The 21,691-nt window shown below is 39.8% G+C and overlaps 1 protein-coding gene across 14 annotated transcripts in view; it reads right to left on the bottom strand.

The window, feature by feature from the left end:
• SYNE1 (spectrin repeat containing nuclear envelope protein 1) overlaps positions 1-21,691 on the bottom strand; it is a 317,016-nt gene that overhangs the window by 58,859 nt on the left and 236,466 nt on the right. For all 14 annotated transcript variants that reach the window (XM_055810929.1, XM_055810939.1, XM_055810935.1 and 11 more), the window contains 11 exons: positions 20,626-20,745; positions 18,584-18,784; positions 17,728-17,901; positions 17,151-17,282; positions 10,946-11,142; positions 9,848-9,980; positions 9,254-9,436; positions 7,842-7,991; positions 6,623-6,799; positions 4,001-4,156; positions 283-438 (listed from right to left, as the gene is read on the bottom strand). In XM_055810929.1, coding sequence (XP_055666904.1) covers positions 283-438; positions 4,001-4,156; positions 6,623-6,799; positions 7,842-7,991; positions 9,254-9,436; positions 9,848-9,980; positions 10,946-11,142; positions 17,151-17,282; positions 17,728-17,901; positions 18,584-18,784; positions 20,626-20,745 — 1,779 coding nt within the window. The remainder of the gene's footprint in view (positions 1-282; positions 439-4,000; positions 4,157-6,622; positions 6,800-7,841; positions 7,992-9,253; positions 9,437-9,847; positions 9,981-10,945; positions 11,143-17,150; positions 17,283-17,727; positions 17,902-18,583; positions 18,785-20,625; positions 20,746-21,691) is intronic.

Raw genomic sequence — 21,691 nt, 5'->3', positions numbered from 1 at the left:
AGGTAGTTCCTTACAAATTATTTGGTACCTTTCCACTAAATATCAGGAAGCATCCAAAAAGCTCCAATTACAAGAATTAAAAGCATCCTTGAATTAGGAAATATTATACTCATTTTATGTGGAGTGAACACACAAACTTGGGGATGGATGGAAATAGGGACACAGTTCAAAATCTCTTCCCCTACAATACAGCAGAAATCTACTAGCTGGAAACTGCTCATTCTCCCTCTCATCCATGTCCTATTCCTAGAGCTATAATTTGTCCCTTGATGATTCTTTTACCATGTGATCCAAATTGGCCCAAGAATGGTTAATTTCTTGCAGTGTATTCATGACAGCAGAAGAGACTTCTTCATTCTTGTTCTGTATCAAAGAAAGACCACTCTGTTCTACATTTTCTACTTCTTTTTCCTTTGTTCTTATTGATTCTTCTAATTCCTGAAAAGAAAAAGAAAACATCTGAGTACTTTTGTTTGTTTAATTGGCTAGATAATGCCTTGAGATAGAAAAGATGTCTATAAGCTCCTTAATTTAAAAAACAGGAAAGTGATGCTTGCATATTTTGGCTTTTTATTCTCAAGAGAATTATAATTCATCAGCAATTTTATTTAATGTTTTATGTTCCCTTTAAAGCATAGTTGTTTGTCTTTAATTTAAATAGAAGCATGTCCTCTATATTAAACTTCTGTGTAGTATTCTGCTCTCATGTAAGAGTCCAAAACTAATTAAAAATAGGACAGCAGTTTGAATACATGGGAAAATTGTTGTGTTTCTTAGTTTACCCTAGAACACTGAGAGGGCTTTTTAATTAGTCCAAAGATGGATTAAGCCTCTGGAAAAAAATGAATTTTGCCACTCAAGGAAAAGGACAAAGTGACTTCCTAGGGAAAGATGTCAATTTGCCATGCTTCCACACATGAAGTAGAGTCTTTATTCCTTTGCCAGGTCCCAGCACAGTCCCTTGCCTGAGGACAGACAGCTTTCCCCTTTTCTAGACAACGAGTTCACTGGAGTCCAGCCAATGACAACAAGTAACAGGCTGCAGGAATTTTCCTTTTTGCCTTCTCAAGATTGCATGCCATTGGGAAGCATTAATGATCTCAATAGCATTTTGCTCTGCTCAGTGTTCCCAACACACTAGCCCAAGAAAATGGAAAGAAAATTAACAGTTGATGTGAAAACAAGTGAAGAAAACAGGGCTGTGTACATAAACACTGAGGCCATAACAACTTGTTAGTGGCTTGTTTTGCTGATTCAGGCAAGTGCTGTCTGTATTGTTGACTTAAGATGACCCTACACTGGTTATGGAAATGTTGATTCATAGCTTGCCAGTTTTATCTCATTTTACCAACAAGTGAAGTGCAGAAACTCTGGTATGCAACATTCACCAGTTACAAAGCCTGTGATCTTTGTCATGCCTCAGTAGCATAAAGAATGAAATTGCAAAAGGAAGAAAAGAGGACAAGAGGACTTCATGAGCAACTATCAGTCATACAGCATGCTCCCATAAGCTCATTCCTAGCCAGGAAACTACCTATATCATTTCACGGCACAATGCAGGGAGATCCAAGCAAGTCCTACAATGCTTTGGCTCATGGAAGCTGTGTATCTTCAGGTGGTGCAAACACTTGAGTCTGAGTAGAGGGGGAAAGTATGGCTTGTAGGCTTCAGGCCAGCACAAATCTGCATTTAGCTGTCTGGAGATAAAAGTAGTCAGTGTGATATGGAAAGTAGACTGTGAGCAATTTTGTGATGCCCCTTCATTAATTGGTACATCTTGTGATCTCACATTATATTTTACTTTTCTGCAAGCCTTTTCTAAATGAGAGATTAGGCAACCTTGGGCAAACTGAAAACCCATGACTTTTAATAAATTACTCTCATTATGAGTCTGAAAAATGACGAGTGAGCCATTGCCATAACAGACTTTACATTTTTGAAAGTGGGGACGGTATTTGGAACAAAATTCTGCCCAGTCTTGGCAAACACTTGCTATTAATATATATGTGTATGTGGAACATTTTTGCTGTACTGTTTATTCTTAGCCTTTTCTTTTGTATTATTTCATGTTTCTTCAAACTTCTAGCCATAACCTTGTCCCAGACTACAGCCTTGGACTAATACATCCTTTTTTTTTTACCAGCTGCCAACAGAGCAAACATTTCTAAGTTGTACATACTAAATTTGACTTTCCAAAAAGTGGATTTTAACACTAAAAAAGTAATTTAAATTTGTACAAGGATGCTCCAAAATTAAAAATCTAAAGCAGGCAAAAGATTCAAACACCAAGAACAGCAAATATTTCTGGTTCTCTGTGAAAAGGGGTTTCTTATTCACTGTTTTAAACCCTTAACTGCATTAAAGACACATTACTGTTTCTGATCTCTGATGGGAAAAAATGGTTGCCTTTAATTATTAATATGACGCTAGGCAGCAACTAACATCAGTTAATAAATAAACTGCAACTTTTGTACTAGTTGAACCGGATACCTGGGAGTGTCTGACACAGTTACTTCTTAAACAATTTGTTTCTCTGCTGATCAAAGTCTTGCCATTCAAAACTGACTCCTCAAGTGTATTTGCTAACTTCCTTGACCAAAAGGAACCATAAAGGCGATAAATCAGATTCAGCTTTGAACTCCAGCCAAGCACAGCCTGCTGATTATGTCAGGCTACGCTAAATTACCCTTGCTTCAGTCATATGGGTTTATTGTGCTGAAACCATAAAGGTACCTGAATTGAAACTAAGCACTGTAACCAGTTTGAAAACTTAGGTCAAGAATTTTTGAAAAAAAGCGACTTCTAACATATCTGGCCTAACCAATTATTTGCCTTTAAAGAAACAAAGATGGGTTTAACACTCTGGTGAACAGAAATTATTGTATGCATTTCATTTGAATAGATTTCCAGTTGTTCTGTTTGTTAAGACTTAAAAGGTAGATCACATTCATCCCATTCATTAAATGCATTCAGGAAAGACAGCTGCACCAAGATAAACATGCTTCCTTTACTCCCTCCCTTTTAAGAGGACGAGAACACCAAGAGTTTGGTCATAGAGCTATTCTGACAGAGTTTAATTACACATTTGATCTGGTGTGAAATTTATTATTTGGTGTGTGGTAGAACAAGATACTTTTGAGCAAAAATTACCTGATGCCTGATACCATGTAGAGGCCTTATTTATAAATTCAGAAAAATCTGTTTTGCCTAGACACCTATAAGCTTGAACTCTAGCCTGGCAGCTCCAGAAGCAAGCTTCTAACTATTTAAATATGAACTATTCTGAATAAGATGTTCAGAGTTAACTGTGATACCCCATTCACTGCTACGTAGTCCTTGTAAGAATTTCACATCAAAAACTGAGGTGGTTCTGAGCTTATGAGCATTATGTACAGCTGCACTTTGCCTCATCCTGTCTCTGCCCATCATAATTATGATTCTCCTTCAGTCTTTCAAAAGCAAAAGTGAATCTAGCACTATTTTCTTCTCTGGATAGTTGAATGTTTGAAAAAAATTGATTCCTAACACATTTTGAATAAAAGCATAAAGTCTCCTTGAATTCTAGCATTTTTTTTTTTTAATCAGGTGGAAAAAGAATGGAAAAAGGGTGGTGGGTGGAGGAAAAGTAGTGATAAGGCAGAAAAAACAAGTTTCTGAATAGTCAAGCATGGCGTTCACGACATCAAGTTCTGTAAGGCTGGCTGAACAGGAATAAGAACATACTGCTCTGACAACCTTCTAGTTCAGTAATCTGGCATGCTTGGAAATGTCCATGCTTTAATACACAATGCAAAAAGAATGACAACTGTGGTTGGTTTTCAACATCTTTGGGATATTATTGTTTGTACTTCCTTTCTTATTGCTTGCACTTCAGGAATGAAATCTCTCCCTCACTGAAGGGCAGTTCTGTCACTGACTTCACGGATATGAAGACTTTACAGTTTTATCAAGCGTGGTTTCTAACTGTTGAAGAGTACTGTTATTTATAAAGGGATACTACCTGACAGTCTTTCAAAGCATTCTGTACTGAAGCCTGGTCTCCAATTTTCTGTTGCTGTTTCAGCTTCTTCTCTTGGGTTTCAAACCAAGTTTTTAGGCACTGCACATTATTTTCATACTCTGTCCAGGATTCCTGCAGACTTTCCAACAGCTGGATCTGCAAAGAAATATGAGTATATACTTTTTCATACTATTACCTTTATTGTTGGGTCGATTAAATAAATCAGTGGAGACCAATGCTGACCAGGGCCTTCTTGGAATTCAATGCTTTCAGAATTTAAAAACAGTATATGCATTCAAATTTAAGTGTATTTGCTATTTGTAAAAGATTTTATAATGAAAACCTTGCTTTATCTAGAAATAATTATACAGAGATAACATATGAAAATATTATGACATACTGAAAGAAGTTAACACTTTAGCAGAACACTGTTATGAAGTGGAGTTCTTTTCAGAGATCAAGTACCTAAGGGTTTTCCAAATAAAACTAAGCAGGCAAACACATATTTTATATTCCCTGCTTATAACTGTGGTAAAACAGATGAAGATTTGTATCACCTCCTTTTTCAACTGCCTGATTTAAAGTTATGTAGATTTTTCTGTTGTTCTAGGTGTTATTCAACAGCAAATGAGATAGCACTTGTATTTTTAGGAAAAAAAGACAGACAGACATAACAGAGCATAATTTTAAAGCAGCAGCATTGCCATAAAAAGCCTTCACTTTATTTACGACAAACTTCACACTAGGGAATAAGCCCTCTTAATTAGCTGTAATCTTAATTAGGATGGGTTGAGGATGTGATGGTCAACAGCAGCCTTGGCCACAGTGATGATGCGACAGTTATGTGTGAAGTAAGGAAAGCAAGACTAAAGATCCTTAGAATAGCAGACTTTGGTTTGTTCAGATAAACATGATCCCCATGGCAAGCTGTACTGAAGGATGAAGGAGTCCAGGAGGCTGGGTGATCTTCAAAGACAACTTCCTCAAGTCACAAAAAAGACAAATCCACAGAAAGTGGATTACAAAGAACGGGCCTAGAAGAACAGCATGACCACACAGGCTGATGCTGATGTTAGGAAAGGAAAATCTTGGCTGGAACTAACTAGTGAGGGACCGAAGCCCTTCTTGTCACTCTTCACAAGTACATCAGTAACTATTGGGAATCCACAGCATAGTCCGAGTTACAGAGTGCTTTGTTTGCTCTGATCCTTCTGATAAGATCTCCTCTCATGCCTCCCAGGTTTTCATGCTAATTAACAAATTTTCGCAACCTAAGGTACTAGTCATGGTAGAGGAGGAAAGAATTAGGGGCTAATTAAGCTGGACATATAAAAGTCCACAGAACCAGACAGGATGTATCCAAGGGTGTTAATGTAATTTCAGGGTTGCTGTCTATCACTTTTAAAAGGTCATGATGGTTGGAGGAAGTTGCTGGTGACTAGAAAAAGGTTATACTGCAAATTCTACCAGAAGCCATTTTCACATGTATGAAGAACAAGGAGGAGGAACAAGCATGACCTTACCAAGGGCAAATTATGCCTGACCTAACTGATTGCCTCTGCAACGATGATACATATGACTGACCCTAGACAAGTGGGGAGTAGTAGATGCTGTTTACCTTGGCTTTTGCAAGACTTTGGTATTGCATACGTTAGCATAACTGAGGAGACATGGGCTGGATGGGAGGTCTACAAATGAATGAACTGACCAGTCATCAGGCTTAAATGTTAGTGGTAAACATTTCGACGTCTATCTGGCAGTTACTTACAAGACGCATCTTCAGGGTCAGGCTTGGGGTTGATATTGTTTAATAGCTTCATTGATGAACTATACAACATGATGGACTGTGCTTTCAGCAGATTCCTAGATGGCACTGACTTGGGAGAAGTAGTTGATATGCTGGAAAGTAAGGCTGCCATTCAGAGAAAATTCAAGATGGAGGAATAGCCTCATCAATCCTTTTTACACTTGCCTTTGCTGAATTTCAAGTCCTGCACCTGGGACAAAATAACCTCAAGCAACAATACAGGCTGGCAGCAGGCTGGATAGAAGAAAAGGACCTAGGGGCTATGGTGGGCAATAACTTGAACTTAATAAATCAGCAGTGTGCATTTGTGCTGGTGAAGGCCAATGGCATCCTGGGTTAGATTATTGAGAGTGCACCCAGCAAGTCAAGAGAAGTGGTTCTTTCTTTCACCTTTACACTTGTGACCCATTTTGGGCCCTCCAGTGCAAGGGAGAGATGGACAGACTGGTGAACTGCTATAAAGTCATTAGGGAGCTGGAGCATGTGAAATGCAAGGAGACGCTGGCTTCATTCAGCCTGGGGAAAAAGCAGGCAAAGGAAGCATCTCATTGTGCTGTCCAGTCCCCTTGTGGGGAGGTATGGTGAAGATGGACAGACTATTCTTGCAGATGCATGACAAAAAGGAGAAGAGTGGAGATCTTCAAAACTCAGCTAAGCAAGCCCCTGAGAAATCTGATCTAATTGTAAAGTTAGCTCTGTCTGAGCAGGTGGTTGGACCAGATGACCTGCAGAGGCTTCTAGCCATTATAATCTTATAGTTCCACATATTTTGAAAGTTTGCTACAGAGCAGATAGGGTTTTGGTTTTTTCTTTACCTTTTCTGTTATCAGGCCTTGCAGGATTTGCCAACGTCTGTTCATTGCTCCGAGCTGTTCTGCAAAATCAGTTTTGTCACTGCGTTTACTTTCAACATCCTGGCTGCTAATTTGTAGCACTGATTGGTTCACAAAGTCTACTGTCAATTGTTTGCAATTTAAATCTATCTTGAAACCCTAGTAAAAAAGAAGGGAATAAAAAACCCAAAACATGAGTACCAAAATTTCTCACCTTCCTGCAAAACAGGAAAAACGTTCACAAATTACAACTTTACCACAGTTTAGCTAAAAGGTTTTTTAGCAGTTGACAAGAAATCAAAAACACTGTTACTTTTTTTCTAAATTTTGAGAAGTAAAGCAGCAATACACTGCCTTTGGAATAAAGAATTTCCCTTCCCTCTGTCCCCCTACCCGCCCCCCCCCCCCCCCAATATAAATAAATCTGTAAGCATATGGATATTGGTCTCAAGGATCAGATTTAAGAAAGCCTGGCTATATATTGATTTTTTTCATTTTATTTAGTCTTAAAAATTTTAACTCAAAAAACAGATAACATGGAATATATTCTTGCATACAAAGTATAATAGCCAAGAAGTGATTTTTCAGGAGACTAGTGAAACAAAACTGACCCTGAGAGGAGAGTCACTGTGTGCAAATCTGTTACAAGATCTAGCTAAGAGCACTACTGCTACTGATCTAGTTAAAGAAGTGAAATTGTGGCATATCTATATTGCTCAATAGTTATCTCAAGATACAGCACAGCATCTTTAATTTTTGCTTCAGATACTGATCAAAATTACCTTGCTCTGTAAACCACTGGCCACCTTCCATTCAAGAACAGGCTACATTTAGAGGAGAAGGTGGTATTACACAGAGAATTCATAAAACAACTTACATAATTTGCAAAATGCTTTGTGGGTTGGGATGAAAGACAGATCTAATTATGTTTAATCATGTACATATTGCTTTGGATTTACCTGGAAATTAAGGCAAGCATATAAAAAATTATATTATTGCCATAACTAAACAGCAGAGTAGAAGTAATTTTGGCTTTTTTTTCCACAGTATCAGATATTACCAAATTTAACTTTTGTACAATTCTAACCAGTCCATAATCTAAGGGTTGGTTTCTTTTCTTCAACCACTTACATTCTACATATGTATATATATTTAATGGGGATGATTTGAAAGGGAAATCAGTAACATTTCCACTCAGTACCTTGTACTTCTGGATGTAATCCTGAATGACTTTCTGTCCTACTACATTTTTTATATTCTCTTCATCCTGCTGAATGACATTTTCCATCAAGGAAATCCAGCTCATAATTTCAGTCATAGCATGGCGAGACGGAATTTTGTCCATCTGGAGCTGTAGAGATAAGAGACTTAAAATGCATGTTGTGAAGACAATGGATAAGAATTCCTTGCTTTGCATTACCATAGAACACTTCCTTTACCTGCTCTTATTATCATATATTCTACATTCGTAACATATCACTGAAGTTTATAAAAAAAAAGAAGAAAGGTTTTAATAGGAAATATATCTTATAACTGCATGCATCCTAATATGGAAATATTACATTAAAGGGTTCTTACTTCCATTCTTCATTGTACAAGGAAACAGGACAAACTCAAAGATTCCATTTCTGACTTCCTAAAGATTCTGCATTCTCATTTCCTAATTTTGCATCTGGCTTATGTAGAACATCAACTTTAAGCTATGCTTTTCCTGTCCTTCTAAATGGCTAATGAATAGACTCGTGTAAAATAATTTTATACTACTAGTCTTGTGTGGTGATTTCTAAATGGGCTCATTTTGAATAGTACCTGTTTTTTTCTTAAAAGACTCACTTTCACCATTTGATACAGTAGTGTGTGCTTACATTTAGTTACTCAGAAATGTCTTCTATGACATTTTAAGGTAGATATGTATTTTGCATTACAAGGCAGATCAGAAAACTACTGAATGACATTAATTTGTTTAATGTAATAGACTTAGTTAACATTTGTTTCCCTTCCTCTCTCCCACTAAATCATGATATTACTAACTCTGAGAGCATCCCAAACTATAAACTGAAGCAACAGCTTACACTGATAACCTCCTCAGCTAAAATACTAAACCAACTTTTAGACCAGTATAATTCTTTAACTTCAGTATTACAGCACTAAAAAACCCCAGAAGTACACAACCAAATCCCTCCTGCTCCTACATATACTATCAGGAACCTTGTAAAATGTTCTTAGAATTATTTTGTCTTGCACAGACTTGAATGCAGTCTATTCAATTTGAACAAAACCACCATCCAGACCTGACAGGGCAAAGGGACACGAACTCCCTTTTTTTCAAAAAGCATACAAACATGATGAAAAAGCCCTCATCGGTTCTTTGGTTAAGATTTAACAAATGTAACAGTGAAAGTCTGAAATTAACATCAACTGGTGTTAGACAGCATGGGTAGGCAGGATTTGGATATAAATGTAAGCTTTTCCACATTAAAGCAGGAGTAACATTGTTCCTATCTTGCCTCACATGGATAAATGGAGGAAGGAAGTGACTATCTCTCAAAGGCAGCACCAACTGTATGGTCTGAATTTTCTGGAATATCGAAGGCCATCACTGGCCTTCCTTACCTGGTGTAATTTCTCTTGTACTGCTGGGATTTGTGTGAGCAGCTCTGTCCACTGACTGTCAATGTGGGACAATCCTGCACGCAATGCTGCTGTATCCACTTTCTTCAGCCTGAGGAGCTGGTTTCCAGTACTTAGGACAGAAGATTTCTGTGATGATTTAGCATCTACCTCTTTTGAAAACTCCTGTAAGGAAAATTATTTTTGTGGAAATAATCAAGTACTTGTTTATTGTACTGAAAGCTTTACCTCAGAAAGCTAAGAATATCCTCCCTTCCCTTTAAAAATATGTGCCTTCTATTAGAGTCTACCAGATGTACTTGAGACCAGGTGAAAAGAAAAATTGTTCTCAGTCATAAAACCATTTTCTGTTTTCAAAATCATCATCAAGCTTTACAATCATTGCATTTAGCAAGGGAGTGTTTAATGTGCATACATACCAGTTTTTTGAAGGACAGCTCACCTAGAGAAGCAGATTTATATTTTTTTTTGCATACTCGCTACTTCAATAATGAGAAAAAGCATAACCATATGATTGTTCAACTTTTTATTTGTAATTGGAGAGAAAAAGGTGTCCTAGGTCCAGGAATGACTTACTAAAAAGGAGTTCAGATGGTCTCGGACTGTTTCTAGTTCCTGAGGAACTGTCAAAGACTGTTGGCTCCAAAATTCAAGTCGCTCCTTTGCAGATTGTAACCAATGTGTCAATTCATTTGATTCACTCTGATACCTGTAGAGGTGTTTAAAGAAAACTAAAATAGTCATTGTCACTTCTTTTTTCCAACTGAGGTACGCCAGATAAAAGTATTTTCTTTCCTTTATCAAATTTCAAAAAACATTACTTAATTTTAAAAAGAGGTATGGTATCAGGAAGCTCTTATTTTAACCATTATAACCACAATTCCTAACAGTGCCTTCCTTTTGCCTCTTAGGAACAAGTGAGTTTAATGAAGGACTAGTAACTAGGCTACAAATTTGTTTGGGAAAGCTGTAACAGCATCCCACCACACACACATAAATAGATTTTTGCTTTCCATTAGAAGGCTCAATCTTCCAAAAGCTTTACCACAAGGTATCTCAGAGCAGATTGTTGGCTTTTTTTTTCAGAAACTACATCCATATCATTTCATGTGCCAAGCAATTAATGAAGTGTCAGAATAGGAGTGTCTCCACATAACCTATACATGTACAAAACCTCTATGTATCTTCTTGAAAGGCTAGTGAGCCAACAAGCCAGGGATATTATGAATAATAGACAAAGCTTGTATGTTACTTAGAGAATTCATTTCAAAAGTAGCGTATTAACATTTGCAAAGTCAGCTAAAAGCTCCCCTTCCTATATGCAATGACACAGACCTACAAGAAGCCAGTAGTAGCACATGCTGAGGCTACTCTAGCAAAGCATACACCTTTTCTCATCAACCTGCATGCACATGGGGCTTCTAAATTAGTCATCTAAATAAGACATCTTCTGACTTCCACCAGCTGTTATCTAGTACATGTTTCATTTCAAATGAGAGAGCACAATAGCACTTCTATGGAACAGAAGTAGTATAATGTAGAGTAGTCAGACTGTCACATACATCTCAAAGTGCTTTCTTTTAAATGTTGACTCTAATAGTTCTGCGTTCAGAATGACTTTGACCTGAACAGTGCAGGTGAAGAAGTTTATATTGTCCATTACATCAGCATTACCTTGTCCAGTGCTTCAGGATTGTCTCCAGCCTATGAAGCTCCTTGGTAACCCTGCTGGTGTTACTCAACCAGTGTTCTCCTAGTTGGTTCAGTTGACTTTCAAGATCTGAGCAGCTAACAGAAAAAAGGAGCCTTTTCCCATCATCTAGTACTTGGTATAATTTAGGTTGGTACTCAGTCAGGTTAGATCTCAGATGCTGTAATGACAGAGCAGATGGTTAGACAGCTCTGCAGGTCTCTGCTACTACACTTTCTCAACATTTAGGGGTTTTTTACTGTATTTTTTAGCGTAACCAATGTCACCACGGCACATCACATTTTCTCCCTGTGCCCCAGCTCTGGAACTCCCTGAGAACCATCATGCAGGTAACCTGCTCAAAATCTGAACATGCTGTCACAAACCCCCTCACTTCAATATGCCTGTTGACACCTCCTTATGTGCAGATGTGTACACCTCCTTGGTGTAGATACTTTACACTTGAAAAGAACAATTTCAAAATAAACTTTGTGTGACAGCAACATTTCTGAGAAAAATAAATTAAAATATCAGATTTTAGCCTACCATCTCCTGAAAACTCTACTGCAATCAAAGCTTAAGGTGTCCAATATCAACCTAGGAGTGCCCACTCTTCAGCACTTTAAATGCCTATCTTCAGCTCTCTGGTCATCTAACTTCTTACTGATCTACCCTCCTGCTATCCATGGCTACAATAAAGATCACCCCACCCATTCAAATCCCACGGAACATAGAAGCCAATTGTTACGGCACAAGAAAGCAAAAAAGGTACTTGAAAAAGGAAAGGCTGTTAACCGTAGAATGGTTTTGGTTGGAAGGGACTTTAAAGATCATCTAGTCCCAACCCCCTGCCATAGGCAGGGACACCTTCCACTACATCAGGTTGCTCAAAGCCCCATCCAGCCTGGCCCTGAACACTTCCAGGGATGGGGCATCCACAGCTGCTCTGGGCAACCTGTTCCAGTGCCTCACCACCCTCACAGTAAAGAATTCCTTCCTTCTATCTAATCTAAATCTACCCTCTTTCAGTTTAAAGCCATTCCCCTTGTCCTGTCACTACACGCCCTTGTAAGAAATCCCTCTCCAGCTTTCTTGCAGGCTACCTTTAGCTACTAGAAGGCTGCTGTAAGGTCTCCCCAGAGCCTTCTCCGGGCTGAACAACTCTGAGCCTGTCTTCACAGGTGAGGTGCTCCAGCTCTCTGATCATCTCTGTGGCCCTCCTCTGGACCCGCTCCAACAGGTCTGTGTCCTTTTTTTGTTGGGGGGGCCCAGAGCTGGACACAGTACTTCAGGTATGGTCTCATGAGAGCAGAGTAGGGGGGCAGAATCACCTCCCTTAACCTGCTGGCCACGTGTCTTTTGATGTAGCCCAGGACACAGTTGGCCTTCTGGGCTGCAAGTGCACACTGCCAGGTCATGCTCAGCTTCTCATCCACCAACATCCCCAAGTCTTTCTCCTCAGGGCTGTCCTGAATTCATTCTCTGCTCAGCCTGTATTTATGCTTGGGATTGCCCCAACCCACATGCAGGACCTTACTTGGAGCCTTGTTGAGCTTCAGGAGGTTCACATGGGCCCACCTCTCAAGCCTGTCAAGGTCCCCTAATACTGTGAACCTAAATCTAATCTGGAGCAGAGGCAGATTTCATTTACACGGTCACTTGTGGATGGGTAAAGATTTTGTGTATGTGGGCAAATATTCCCGCCAAATTCCACTGTCATTATACAAATAGTATGGATTTTAAAAACATCTGTATATTTGACTAAACTTGACCACAAAATGTAAGTGCATTTCCATTTCTCAGTTCTGCTGAAACTATCTGAAGATCTCAAGGTAAAGCATACAAAACTACCAGTCATATGCTGAGTACATAAATTTTCTATCCCTCTTCTTTTTTGCTTTCACACAAATGGAGCTCTACTAATATAATTTTATATTTATGTATGTCATGTTGTGTGTGTACTTACTGTAACTTACATACACAAATAAATGTGTAACTCCTAGAGAGTAACATAAAAAAAAATCTAGGACAGTAATAAATCAATTAAGATGGGTTTTCAACCTAAATGTGGCCACAGGGAAAGAAAAAAAATATTAAAAATTAGCAGAGACTGAGAATCTGGATTTTAATAACCTAATAACATAATTTATGTAACTGACAGGAGAAACAAAAAAGGGAAACTAATTTAGGGTCAGGATGAACACAAACAATGCTTAGCATTAAACAAAACCAAAATAAAACCCACACACAATAGAATGCTTAAGTTCCTCTCATACCAGTGTAGAAGCAGAAAGCTGCCTGGTAAAAGAACAATATACATAAAAATTCAGAGTAGACAAGAAGGTAATTGGCAAGAAAAACCTAGCAAACATTTTTCTGTAAAACACAAGAAGAAAACAGAAAAACCCAACCAAAGTGTCTGGTGTATAACGAAACAAAGACAAACCACTAGACAAGAATTCTCATTTTGACAACAGACTGAAAAAACAGGATGTGGTAGAGAACCTATATTTAAACTACTAGTTTTTGTTGCATTTGAGGAGGAAGGCAACTTGGGGAACTGCAGACTGTTTGTCCTCACCTTGCTCTCTAGAAAGATCACAGAGCACATCCTCTTGGAATCCATTTTCAAGGACAAAAAGGACCAAAAGTTTATCAGGAATATTCTGCTTGGATTCACTAATGTGACAGCCTTTTATGACAAAATTACTGTCTCTGTGGACAAGACTGACTTCAGTATGGCCTTTGATACCATCTCCCAAAGGACCCTCCTCTGGAAGCAGAGAGAACGAAGGCTGGATAAAATGGACTGTTACATGGGTTGAAAACTAGCTATACTACCAGTTTCAGACACTAGTAATCAAAGGCTTCATGTCTAGCTAGCAGACTGTAATAGGTGGAACACTCCAGAGATTGTTGATATTTGGGCCCAAACACCTTGAACAACTTCACACAGTCCAGCAGGGTTCTGCAGATCACTGATGGAAACTTTTTGACACAGGTAGCAGAGGAACCAGTGAGGTGAGGTGTGCTCCTGGACCTTGTACTCACAAGAAGGACTGGTTGGGGATGTGAAGGTTGGGGGCAGCCTTGGCTGCAGTGACCATGAGATGGTGGAGTTCAGGATCCTGCATGAAGGAAGCAGGGCAGTAAGTAGGACTGCAACCCTGCACTTCAGGAAAGCCAACTCTGGCCTCTTCGAGGACCTACTTGAAGATGTCCCATGTGCTAGGACTCCTGTACGTAGGGGGTTCCAAGACTGCTGGCTAATATTCCAGCATCACTTCCTCCAAGCTCAAGATAGGATACCTATGAGTGCATACCTATGAGTAAGAAATTGAGCAAAGGGGGCAGAAGGCCTGCATGGATAAGCAAGAAGCTTCTGGCAAATCTCAAACAGAAGAAGTTAAGTTTACAGAATGTTGAAAAAGGGACAGGCCACTTGGAAGGAATATAGGAATGCTGTCAGAACATGCAGGAATACAATAAGGAAGGGTAAGGTCCATTTGGAATTAAATATGGTGAGGGATGTCAGGAACAACAAAAAGACCTTCAAGTACATCAGTAGCAAAAGGATGACTAGGGAAAATGTGGGCCCGCCGCTGAATGAAGTGGGTGCCCTGGTGATGAAGGATACAGAGAAGCCAGAGTTACTGAACGCCTTCTTTCTTTCAGTCTTTACTGCTAAGGCCTCCGTGCAGGAATCCCAGACCTTGGAGGCAAGAGGGGAAGTCTGGAGAAAGGAAGACTTTCCCTTGTTTGAGGAGGATCGAGTTAGAGATCACTTAGGCAAACGTGACACCCACAAATCCATGGGCCCCTATGGGATGCACCCCCAAGTGCTGAGGGAGCTGGCAGATGTTATTGCTAAGCCACCCTCCATCATCTTTGAAAGGTCATGGAGGACAGGAGAGGTGCCTGAGGACTGCACAAAAGCCAATGTCACACCAGTCTTCACAAAGGGCAAGGAGGAGGACCCAGGAAACTACAGGCCTGTCAGCCTTCCCTCCATCCCTGGAAAGGTGATGGAACAGCTTATCCTAGAGGTCATCTCAAACCATGTGGAGGAAAAGAAGGTTATCAGGAGTAGTCAACATGGATTCACCAAGGAGAAATCATGCCTGATCAACCTAACAGTGTTTTATGACGGAATGACTGGCTGGGTAGATGAGGCGGGAGAGCAGTGGGTGTTGTCTATCTACCTTGACCTCAGCAACGCCCCTGACAGTCTCCCATAACATCTTCACACACAAGCCCAGGCAGTGTGGGCTGGATGAGTGGACAGTGAGGTGGGTTGAGAACTGGCTGAACGGCAGAGCTCAGAGGGCTGTGACCAGCAGCACAGTCAGGCTGGAGGCCTGTGGCCAGCGGTGTGCCCCAGGGGTCAGTGCTGGGTCCAGTCCTGTCCAGCTTATCCACCAGTGCCCTGGATGAAGGGACTGAGGGTACCCTCAGCAAGTTTGCTGGTGAGACAAGAACTGGGAGGAGTGGCTGATACAGCAAAGGCTGCGCTGCCATCCAGCGAGACTGGGCAGGATGGAGAGCTGGGCAGAGAGGAACCTAATGAACTTCAACAAAGGCAAGTGTAAAGTCTGGCACCTGGGGAGGAACAGCCCCCTGCACCAGCACAGGCTGGGGCTGACCTGCTGGAAAGCATCCTGTAGAGAAAGACCTGCGAGTTCTGCTGGACAGCAAGCTGACCATGAGCCAGCAGTGTGTCTTGGTGGCCAGAAAGACCAATGGGATGCTGGGGTGCATTAGGAGGAGCATGGCCAGCAGGTCGAGGGAGGTTGTCCTCCCCCTCTACTCTGCCCTGGTGAGGCCCCATCTGGAGTGCTATGTCCAGTTCTGGGCTCCCCAGTTCAAGAGAAACAGGGAACTACTGGAGAGGGTCCAGTAGAGGGCTACAAAGATGATGAGGGGACTGGATCATCTCCCTTGTGAGGAAAGGCTGAGAGAGCTGGGCCTGTTTAGCCTGCAGAAGTCTGCAAGGGGGTCCTACAAATGTCTACACGTATCTTAAGGGTAGAGTGTCAAGACGATGGGGCCAGGCTCTTTTCAATGGTGCCCAGTGACAGGACAAGGGGCAACAGGCACAAACTGCAAAACAGGAATTTCCATCTGAATACAAGGAGAAACTTCTTTAATTTGAGGGTGACTGAGCACTGGAACAGGCTGTCCAGAGAGGCTGTGGTGTCTCCTTCTCTGGAGACATTCAAAACCCGCCTGGATGCAAAACTGTGCAACCTGCTCTGGGTGAACCTGCTTTAGGCAGGGGACTGGACTACATGACCTCCAGAAGTCTCTTGCAATCCCAACCATTTTGTGATCCATTAATGGCACAGATGATGACAGAGAGTGGTCCCTCAGTCAATTCGTGGATGACACTAATGCAGGGAGTGGTTGAGACAAAAAATGGCAGACTTGGTCCAGAGACACTGATAAACTTCAGGTTGGAGACAGCAGAAATGTTAGGAGGCTCAACAAGACGTTCAAATTCTGCAACTTGGGCAGACTTACCCTGTTTCTCATTACAGGTTAGGATGGGAATGGTTAGTGTATTTAACCTGTCATCTTCCATAACCAAGACATTGTGAGTAAGGCAAGCCAGAGCACTGGCCTACATTAGGACTGTGAACAACTGACTTAAGTTATTTTATTATCCTCATCTGTATGGTGCTCCTGAGGCCAGATGTAGTGCATCCAATTCTCCCAGAGTTCAAGAAGAATGAAGCAGTTAGGGTCTGGTGTAGAGCTATTAAGATGTTTAGAGACCTAAAACACGCACCCTTTTAAAAGAGGTTGAGGGACATGTGCTTGTTTTCGATTGGCAAGCAGGAAGCTAAGGGTGTCTAACAAAGGCCTATAACTTTTTGGAGAAGCATTAAAAAGATGGCAAAGGTAAATGCTCCTCAGTAGTGCCACACAATATATAAAAGGACAATGGTGACAAACTAAAAGTTGAAGGTTTAGACTGGGCATTACAGAAAACCCTTTCAGCAGGAGGTGGTGCAGCACTGCAACTGGGCCTCAGCTCAGCTGTGAGGTCTCCATCTTTTGAGGTTTCCAAAGCCATTCCTGATCCAGCCCATGGGAACTGTCCTGCTTCAAGTGGGAGGCTAGTCTAGACTACCTTCAGAGGTCCCTTTCATCCAAATTTTCCATAAAGAATGTCTAAAAAGCATCAACCTGAAGAAGTGTAATCCGGTCTGTAAGCCTGTCCTCTGTCTCTTCCACCAAACCAACAGTGGGGATGCTACCTTCAACAGACTCCAGCTGTTTAGTAAGTTCCTGGTAATCTTCATCCAGGTGCATCCAGGTCTGCAAGCACAAATTATCCATGTATATGATAAGTATTGAATCTAAGTATCTATAATTTTTATTACTTACTTTTTCAATCTGAAATCCTATAGCTGCATGGTTGCTAATGTACAGAAATAACAGTACAAATATCCAGTGAACCTATAATAACACACCTTCTCTACGTCAAGCTCAACTTTTGATTACAACACATGGATAAAACTGTCATGTTCTCCTTGTTAGCTAAAGCTAAGCAGCTCTTAAACTTCAAGGAACACAAATTGTGTCACCTGAAGATCACTGCAGTTAAATAGCAAAGATTACACATAGTCTATCAGTGCCTTGTGTGTATGACAAAAAGCACTGACATCCATCAATTCTGTCCAAGCACCAGGAAACCACCATCATAGAATATCCTGGTGGTTAATCACAATGGCAGTACAGAAAAGACCAGAGAAATTCTCACCTCTAGAATGTATTCCAGCTCCACACCTCGTTTATGAGCCAGTTTTAATATAGCTGAAGCTTGTGTCATTAGCTCTGAATGTGACTGAGTCTCCTTCAAGAGGGCAAAGCTACTCATCTTTCTAAAGAGTGTTTCCGTCAGGATCATGTGAGACTCCAACCCCTGAAAATATTCCTGAGAAATTTGGGTGTGAGGGACAGGGTAAAGACAGAATATAAAATAGAAACTGTAATTGTTACTCAATTCACTACTACTAAAATGTCATTTTAAGATGACAGCAGTACAATCAAGGATCTGTAGACACAGAATTAGGTAAACTTTTACCTCCACCAACATCTCATAAAATCTAGCACACAATTTTAAGAAGGACAATGGCCTTTTTAAAGAAAGAAAAAAGTCATTCTTTCCACACAAATTCTACCCAAACTCTCATTCCATAAACAAAAATAGCATAAATTAGATATATACCACCAAAAAAACCCCTGTCTAGTAAAAAAACATGGAAAAATTATGTTATATTTTGTGGGTGTTATTAGCAAACAAATTTCTGTTCGAAAAAAATAAAGTGGTGGATGAAATTGCTCTGTAGCATAACAGGACAAGAATAATAACTTATTAGAATAAGGAAGAAAATGCAATCTACTCGGGTTCACCTTCAACAGAGCATTTCAAAGTCATTCAGTCAGAACAGTTAATGGATTCCAATTTAAAATACGGTAAGGTTTAATATATCCTGATTTAATACTGGTCCACCATTCTGAAAAGCTCCTGAACCTTTAGGAACAGAAGGTTAGCAATTTGCTGTGTTCAAGCTTAACGATCGTGATTAGTCCTGAAATATGTCACAGGTTTTTACCTTATGTTTGTCAAGTAGTGATCGAACCTCTTCCTTAGAACCAACAATCATTTTCTGATGACCAGCCATCTTCTCTTGGCCTGTTTCTACCAGGTCAGCCAGGTCCTGCAAAGCCCGTTCATACTGCCTCTTAAGAGCCAGATTCTGATTCAGGTCACTCCGTCTGGATCCAATGATCATCATCAACTCATCATACTTATCCTTAGGGGCAAAGAGCAGCAATATTTTTATATGTAATTCTTATTTCACAACCTACACGTATTTTCCTAGAAGCAACCTTACTGTCCCTACCGTGAGTACTAGCAGAATAATATCCATTCCCAGCTCAAAAAGACTGTGCAGATATACTGACTTCATTGATAAATTAACAACTCGCCATTTAAAGAAAGAAAAAACAAGCAAGACCTGCCACTCTTTCAAAGTGCATGCATTTGGGAACAAAGTTAGCAGAATCTCAAAGGCTTGCTTTATACAGCAAAGAAGTAGGGTTATTAGGCTTATATTATCAAGAACCAGACTACTGTGTGGCTACAGCACACTGCAGATGCTGTTTACACTTTGCATCTTATAATACAGAAGGTTGGACGGATTCCATCATGGCTACAGGCTATAGGCATCTGAAAGCCAGATTTTTTTCCCTCCCCTGCCCCAGCAGCTTACTGGTAACAAGCTAGATATATACAACTTGTAGTAAAAACCAAACCAGGCCTAAAATTGCAATATCATACTTTATATAGAGCAGTAAAGCATACAAAAAGCACAGTGTGTATTTCACAGTGTGACCACACTGCCAAATTACAAATGAGCCAAAAGGAAGAATCTCATCATCTCTTGTGTTCTATTACTCATCTTGTATATCTCAACTATAAAAGTGAGAACAACCTGCAGATGCTTTTCTTCACCTGAACAGGATTACTTTCCTGTTTTGGTTTTGAGAATTGTATTCTCAGAACATACATCTGACTGTGAGGATAAGCCCATACTTTTGATAAAGACATCTAGACACTAAAAAAACCAAAGTATCTATAAGACCACCCAGTGCTACAGCAAAGCACCCACCCTCAGACTGCAGCTGACTCCCCTAGCTTTAAAGATAAAATTGTGAGAAACAGAACTGTCAAAAAAAGCAAAAGGAAGGCTTTTCTAAGACTGAAATCAAGGGGAGTGGGATATCTACACATAACCTGACAGGAAAAAAAACCCAGCAGGAGGCTCCAAGAACAAATGGATAAAGAACTGGACAAAAGACACACTTGCACAAACTCTTAGCCATTCATTTTTAATTGAGATAACCATTTCGTTCGCTTAATAAGTTTATGGTCCATTTTAAGCTGTCTTCTTTGCTTCCAATTTATTATCATGTCATTATAAAGGGTAAAATTCAGTTGTAAACCTTCTTGATCTCTCCTTAAGCATTCCCCTGCATCAGCACCAAACTGCTCACAGGAGATTCAACAGCCTTATAGAAGTTCTGGCTCAATTGCCCACATGTATCTACTTCAGAGAGTCCTACTACTTAGGTGTGTTCAAAATCAAATCTATCTTAAGGTATGCAGGAACATGAGAGGTATTCTAGTAAAAGTAGAACATTTCCAGTTTAAGGTCACACTGAGCTATCTATCCCATTTAATCCCTCTCTCTCACTTTCTTTACAAATATTATTATTATTATTATTAACAACAACAGATGTGAGAGAGAAGTAAACCCCAGAACATGAGACACTGGTAAGAACAAGGGTCAACCTTCAGCAGACATTTATGTTTACATGCTTAACTTTATTTGTTTGAACAGGAAGTCAACAAGACCTGAAAGAAAACATGTTTCCATATGCTTTTATGCTTACCACTGCTAATAATAGATGTTAGAAAATCTGAAAATGCAAAAGTAGAAAAACTACATGAATCAGATAGAAAATAACCTTTTATACACACTGAAATGCTTTTAAACATGCTTTCCTAAACTGTATTATGAACATTAAAAAGGAGCATACTAATACCTTTGATATCACCAGACAGGTCTAGGATGGAACTTATGAACCATACCTGGATCTTAGACAGCTCTTGCACAGAAGGCTGGTCAATTTGTAGCTTGTCTACACGCTTCTTTAATTCGTTGATTCCGACATCTAGTTCCTTCAAATCTTCCTCTGCCTGCAGTATGACCTGTATTTGAAAATTACATCATTTATTTTCAAGGTCCAGTAACAGTGCTGTAGTTGCCATACAGTAATATTCAGTCCTTCAATCTGCTCAAATTTAAAGGACACTATAAAGTATTAATTCAAAGCTGAGAGAGCCCAGCTTGTTTCTTAAATACAATATGGCATTATTATTTTAATAACAAGCTGGTTTAGTATCATACACAGTCAAGTTCCATGTTTTTAATTACATAGTAGAGTCATAAAAGGACTATTAGTTATTCTAACACCTTCTTTTAAAGCATTCTTTTTATTAACACTCGTTCCTGTCATATCTGAGCACCAAGCAACCAACCATCACAGCAGAAGACATACACCACAGTGAAGAGCTGTGCATAGTTCGCTTTCAGGACCAGGACAGGAAGAGGTGATAACTTGATTTTTTTCCAATGGAAGCTACAAGCTTTTGTAGGTCTTTCAACCTAGAAGCCTCTACTGAAGTAACGCATGCAAATTGTAACAAAGCTAAAGGCACAAGGTAGACTCCTGTAGTTAAAGTCCTTTGTTAAGGCCCTGTCTTGGAAACTGCTTATCCAAATATGCTTAAACTATGTATGTGAGTAGAGCACCTGACTACCAGTAGTGCAGAACACACACAATAAAGTCACTAAACTTACACTTCACGCACCTAAGTTACCTGGCTGATTAAGGGCCTTATTTCTACTTTCCTAATAACATGTTGAACAAACAGCAATGCTTTTAAATTTGAATGTTTTATCAGGCAAGGTAGATGTTCAGAAACAAATCAATTCAGTTGCTTTTTGCTACCACATTGTTTTCCTATTTGGTAGCTGAATTAATCATACAAGAGATAAATTTATGCCAATCTTTTGCATCGTGGAAGACAGAAAAGAAAGACATGTCATGCCAGCTCTCTTATTCATACAGGAGCCTCAAAATTCTTCAGAATT

Source organism: Falco peregrinus, chromosome 7, assembly GCF_023634155.1.
Source record: "Falco peregrinus isolate bFalPer1 chromosome 7, bFalPer1.pri, whole genome shotgun sequence".
NCBI classification, from domain to species: Eukaryota; Metazoa; Chordata; class Aves; order Falconiformes; family Falconidae; genus Falco; species Falco peregrinus.
The sequence above is the reverse complement of the archived record's forward strand: the minus strand, read 5'-3'. Positions and strand labels throughout refer to the sequence as shown.